Source organism: Hylobates moloch, unplaced genomic scaffold, assembly GCF_009828535.3.
Source record: "Hylobates moloch isolate HMO894 unplaced genomic scaffold, HMol_V3 SCAFFOLD_16, whole genome shotgun sequence".
Taxonomy (NCBI): Eukaryota; Metazoa; Chordata; class Mammalia; order Primates; family Hylobatidae; genus Hylobates; species Hylobates moloch.
In genome coordinates this window covers 16,356,859-16,363,256 of record NW_026652291.1, presented here as the reverse complement: position 1 = coordinate 16,363,256, position 6,398 = coordinate 16,356,859, and the positions used below count along the sequence as shown (strand labels likewise).

Here is a 6,398-nt window from a genome sequence, read left to right as displayed (position 1 = left end):
AACTTTGTTACTTTTGAATAAAAAAAGTTTGTTTTTGTGATTTTTTTCTTTTTCTTTTTTTTCTTCGAAGGAATCCATGCATTATGGATCAGAAATTTCTGCTGGCTATACTGGCTGAATGTGGAAATCACTGATTTTTGCAAAGATAAATCCTAACATTAATTGCAAACTCCATTTTGAGGGCAGTATAGGAGTTATTTTATTTTTTGCCATGTTTTACTTTTTTTTTTTTTTTGTCCATCAGTGTACCTTTAATCTTAAAAATACACCACAATACTAATGGCAGGTTCCGTAGCTTTCTAGTTGGTTTTTTTTTTTTTTTCACTTGGATCAAATAGTTTTGATAGACAGAAAAAGATCTGTACCATTATTTCCTTTCCTTAACAGCTATTGTAATTTCCTGGACTTGGTTGCTTTTCACTTGGGCAGTTAAGAAGACACAGCTTGTTTTCCGCATCAGTTTTCTCTCTCTCCTTCGTGTGTGTGTGTGTGTGTGTGTGTGTGTGTGTGTGTGTGTGTGGTGTGTTGTGGTGTGTGTGTGTGTGTGTGTGCGCACAGGGCCAACCTTCAGGCTTATGGCTTTTGGAACATTTTCTTAATAGAGAAAAGAATTCAATGATTAGCAACATCACTAAAAATTTACCCCATTTCTTCTCCATGAGTCACTGACACCCGATGTGCATGAACAGTCCAACGTCCACCTCGTAAGACGTCATCGGGCTTCAGGGTTCAGAAGCATGGAGGACTGGTGGCCGGCCCTCTGTGCTCGCCGTGTGACAATTCCAGTGGCTTTCCTGGCACCATCAGATGCCTGGTGCCACAAGCTTGGGTCTGCTCCTAGGGGGACGAGGGGTTCCTCCTTCTCCTCAATTGCTTTATGTGCCTTCACTCAGTGAACCCAATGGGATGGACAACCTGACTTTTGAAACCTAAGAGTTGGGCCTGAACGATGATTACTTTGCCCACGTGCCTTCTAGGTGCTGAATGTGTGTTCCTGTGGTATTGACGTTGACGTCCCTGCGGATTCAGCCACAGGTTTCTGACAAGCTGGAGGAAGCAATGGTAATTTTGGCTTTTTCGGTTTTGTCTTCGGATAATGAAAAGCTTTTGTAAAACAGCTGAGTGTCAATATGAGTTCTATGGCTTCAATCTCCTTTAAAAATAAAATTCTTAAGGGTCCAAAACAAAGAAGAGGGGGCAAATTAAAACAAAATAAAAGAAAAAGAAAAGAAAGAAAACCAAACCAAAAACAAGAAAAAAGAAAAAAAATTGCTGATATTGCCACAAATCATTAGAAATCTCCTGACATGCTGAAACCAAATGGCCGTAAGTTCAAAACAAATCAGTGACTTGTTTTTAATTTTTTGTGGTTTCCTTTTGCTCTTTCTGCCCCTTTGCCGTCCGATTGGTGATGTTATTCAAACAGGACCGGATCCCTGCTAAGTGCAGGAGGGACCCCGCCGCTTCTTTCATCTCCTCATCATCGCTCTCGGGGGGCTTTTCGGTGCGTCTCTTTTTGAGGGGCAGTGTGTCGCTGGGGACCTTCCTGGCCTTGGCAAAGTGCTGGCGCTTCTTGTGCTGGGATGCGTACCCGCTGTCCCCCAGAGAATCCTTGGGCTCCTTCTGGCTGTGCTTCCTGTCGTCCTCTTCCGTGTCGCTGGGGCTCTCGTGGCTCCGGAAGCTCCCCTCACTGCCCTCGCTGCCCTCCTGGCTCCCCTTGGTGGCAAACTCATAGTGGTCGTCGGCCGAGGAGGAGGAGGAGGAGATGGAGTCGCTGGTGGGCGAGGTGCTCCGGGCGTTGGAGGACTTGGCACTGCTGTAGTTGTGATCCTCCTTGGGGTCTCCGCTGACCACTGGGGAGCCACATGACGGCTCGCTCTCAGTCCGCATCCGGCAGCTGGTGATGCCATTCCTGCGGAGCGAGGACAGTGGGGAGGGACGGGAGACAAAGAGGGGACACAGTTAGACCTCCTCAGATGGGGGCACCCGGCAGCCCGCCTGCATTCAAACATCAGCCCCTTCGTGTTCATTGGAGCCACTCGCAAACTGTGGGGGCAACAGGTGGATCTCCTTTGAAGCAGGGTCCTAAATCCTGACACCTCAGTCTCCCCTGCTTATCTCCTATAACGGCAGTTTCACTCCATTTGTGTGGTGAGACGTCAAAACAACACTCTTCTGAAGTGACAGCGCTGGAGGCTCCATCTCTTACATTAAACCATAAAAATCAAGCTGTGCTTGGTTCGTGTCCCCGCCAACACCACGAAGTCAGACACCGCCAGACGATGTTGGCTGGGTACTTCAGAGAAAAAAGCCTGCTCTCATCTGAAGCGGCTACATTAGCAGGCTTTTGTCAGAAGACTAAACCAGTGTTCAGCAAAGATAGATACCTGCCATGTGGTGACAGCTACTCACTCATGCATTCCCTCCCTCATTCATGCAATCTACAAATATTCACTGAGCGCCTAATAGAAATGCATGACCTTAGGGAGGGTTCTGGGGGAGGGACACGGGGTTGGATCGGATATAGACACTGCCACAGCGATGCTGCAGCCTAACAGAAAGGCAAGTCAGGGTCACATCATAGACCAGAGAGCAATAAGCTACGATTTCCCGAACTCACCGCCTGCCAGGCGCTCTGCTAAGTCTGCGCAGAGGACCATGTTTAACTCCGTAAAGTGGATATTAGCATCCTTATTTTACAGTGGCTCGAAGTGAAGCCTGGAGAAGTTCAGTGATGTACTTAAAGTCACACAACTAATCACTTGCAGAGCAGGGACTGGAATCACAGTCTGACTCTCAGACTTGAGGTCTTAGCTACATCACCAGACCGACCCTCCTTTGTGATTTCCCTATAACAAGGTCCCTGCTACCCATGCCTATCAGGCCTTTGTAGCACTTATCACACCTCTGATTATTTCTTTGTGTCTTTACATCTGAGCGATGTACTTAACATTCCTTGTGCTTCCTTATCGCAAAAGTGGGAATAGTAACTACACCTGCTCCCCGTGGGTGTGGGGCTGAGGACACGAATTAATGCCTACAGGTGCCTGGACCACGGCTTGGCCTGAGAACAATGGCTGTGAAGCTTATTCCTGGTTAGGCCCCACAATACTTATGTCTGGGAGGCAGCTGCCTGTCTCTTAGTGCCTGGCACCCAGCCTTTAGAAGGATGAATACTTGCAGGAGAGAAGGGTCACTTATAGCTGAAGAGGACGAAGGGTGGACGCCAGGGAATGTTTTGTGGAAGACAAGGCATCTGACCTTGGACACGAGGGCTGAAGAATTTGGCAGGGATGGGAACTGTTCTGGCCCGGTTTCCTGTAAGCTCATCTACCTTGTGATCCATTTCTAAGAGTTCTGGGGAACATGACCCTACTTTTCCTGCCTAGATGACCCCAACTGTAAGTACTCTTCCATTCCCTCCATAGAGGGCACTCCCCACCATCATTATGAATTGTGTGGTCATGTGTCCCATTAGAGAGCTAGCTCCACGAGACAGGGTGTGGTTACTGCTAGGCCCCCAGTGGCTATCGCTGTGTCAGTACGGTGGACACAACAGATAAACTGAGGAAGTGCAGCAGCAGGTGGAATCACGTGGCTGAGAGTATGAAGCTTGGGAAGTGACTGTGGGTCTCCACCACCATGACTCACTGGGCACATGCTGAGGATACGGCACTGGTAGAAGGGCTGTGGGGTCAGGACCACCAATAAGATAACAGTAGTGACAATCTCTACCCTGGCTTTTCTCCTGTCACCCTCATGGGCCTTGAGGCTCAGGGAGAATTCAGTTGCACCCCACATAGAAAGTGAAAGGGGAAGGGAAAGAGTCCCTAATGAAAAGGGTGCAGTAGGGAGTGAGGCAAAGGAGTTGCTCTCCTGGGACTCCAGGGCCAGTGGGATTCTGCTAAATTTAGGCTGCGGGAGAGCCTCCGTACTGTCATGTCCACCAGCAAAATGTATGAGGGTCATTATCAAAACCCAGCCTTTGCTAGATGTCCAAGAGCCTCATTATGAACCCCAACATTTACAATGTGTGCATTTGTACACTGAAGTCCCAGTGAGACCCAGAAGGGTCCCAGCTTGTGTCCTGTGCTCCGTGATCCCAGATACACACCACCGCCCCCAAATCCTTACAGACAGAGCCTGGCTTGCAAGCCACACACGCCTGTGCTCATATCCCACTGTTGCTTATTGGTGACTTTGAGCAGGCTGTTTTACTTCTTGAAGCCTCAACTTCCTCATGTACCTTGTGGGGCTGCGTGAGGATTAAATGAACTGTCCTGAGCACAGAGCAAGGCTGTTTGTGGTGCCTGATCATGTTTACTTGCGGTTCGATTCCTGCGACTTCCTGCTGCTGTGACTTGTTCACTCTGAGCAGTCTTGTTTTCTCTTTCTATACTGGATTGGGAGGCGTATGGGAACCCAGCACCAAGTCAGAGGAAACAGGCCCTTCAAGAGGAGTTCCTCCAGGGCTTGCCTGTGAACACAGCCCCTGAGCTTTGGGGTCTGGCCTCCTCCATATCTGTTTTTTGCAGACTTCCTATTTCTTGGCTGTGTCTTGGGTGCATAAAGATGGCTGGGATAGGATTACTTTGAGGTGTTACCAAATGTGAAACTTGGTAAATGTAATTAATCACACAGCTAGCTATTAATAGTTATTAAAGCGAACGAAAATGAAGGTCTCGTTGTATGGTCCTCTTAATCTTTGCCATTTGAGGGAACTACTGTAAAATACAAAAATAATTCACCCACTGAACTAACATCAAACAGATTCATAGTAAATCTAAGTATACTTGAAAGAGCAAAGTGGGCTATATTTAGCTTTTAATAAATGGATTCAGTTCTGAATGCTTCTTTTAAAAAATAACTTGGGGCTTACAACTCACATCACTACCACAGTTAAGCAAAACATGATCCCTCTCTGAACACAGACGGGGAGAATCACGAGTGAGAGAGTGAGAAATAAAGCAAGTGCTCCACGGTGCTGATTCCTGGTGAATCTAGGTGAAGGGTCTGTGCTATTCATTGTGCTTTTCTTTCCCTTTTGTCCTAAGTTTGAACATTTTTTAAATCAAAGTTTTAGGGAGGGGAGAAATACACTAGAACCAAAGCAATGACGTTAAACGTGAGCTCCACGCTATCACAAGAGGAATGGTTTCGAGCCTGAGAATGTCTCTCTCTTTCTTAAACAGGGAGATTTGCAGCATTAAAGAGGGGGATCCAAATGGAAACTTTCTTCTTGAAGAGATCCCATGGATTAAAGGGAGAATAGAAAAGAGAAGGATTCCACAGCCCGATTTGGTGCTGTGTGGGGCAGAGTTTCTGGTACCACCTAGAATCACACTGCATGCCAACAGAGAGTTCATGACCCAAGTCCCTATTGGAACACTGGCCTACTTAACCCATTTCACAGAAAAACAGAAGCTCAGAGAGCCCCATGGTTGTTGAGTGGGGTGGCCCAGACAGTTTCAAAGATGGTTCAAGCAGGAATTCAAAATATCTCCCTGTCACTCCCGAAGAAGGAAGTTTACTGTGATGAAGACAGAAAACCAATACATCCACTGATAATATTTCTGGATGAAAACAGGTACACAGACATAACTTCAGGGAGTGAGAATTAAAATATAAATGTCTCTCTTTCTCATTTGATGAAATTAACCTTCCCCGAGATTTTAGCTTGGGATTATGTAATCCATAAATTACACACAAAAATCAGCAGGAAGTGACAAGCTCCTTCAATTATTAATAACTTGGTGCAATGTTATTCACGATGGTGCAAGCCAGCTGCACTGACTTGGTGTCAAATGTTTCCCACCGCAGGGATTGCCATTATAGGACAACAAATGCTTAAAAGAAACCAGCCATTCTGAACATGTTGGAAGGTGAATTTCTAACCACTTTCTTAAAATTCATTCATTAAAATGAACATGTGATACATCCAAAATGCCTGCAATTTTTCAGTTTTAGCTGAATTTATGTGTAACGATATCACAATTTGCATAAATTAGCATTAATCAAAGCCACCTGATTTTACTGGGCCTCTAACAGTTTAAAGCATGTGGCTCAACAAAATCACGTGCTACTGATCTCAAATAAAACCTGGTACTCATTCTCTTGTCAAATAGTTGGAAAATATCAAACATAAAAAGAGAAATCACATTAGTTCAAACCCAGAATGAGCAGGCTTTCAACTAACAAGTCAAGGTGTAGGTTTATGACATGGCCATTTGCCATTTTTTGTTTGTTTGTTTAACCAATTAATTAGGGGTTCCACTACAGTATAATGAGCATGTGTCATCTCCGCCTCTTACCTGGTGCACTAGGAGTCTCTCTGGAACTAATGGCTCTAACTCTAAAGGATATCATGTAGGGTAGTTGTCCTCCCCAGGGATTTACTT

The 6,398-nt window shown here is 45.9% G+C and overlaps 1 protein-coding gene across 5 annotated transcripts in view; it reads right to left on the bottom strand.

Annotated features, from left to right (window-relative positions):
- Nucleotides 1-220: 220 nt before the first annotated feature.
- Nucleotides 221-6,398, bottom strand: part of FOXN3 (forkhead box N3) — a 459,903-nt gene continuing 453,725 nt past the window's right edge. For all 5 annotated transcript variants that reach the window (XM_032179275.3, XM_058429470.1, XM_058429471.1 and 2 more), the window contains one exon: nucleotides 221-1,912. In XM_032179275.3, the coding sequence (XP_032035166.1) occupies nucleotides 1,357-1,912 (556 nt within the window). In that variant the 3' untranslated portion in view covers nucleotides 221-1,356. The remainder of the gene's footprint in view (nucleotides 1,913-6,398) is intronic.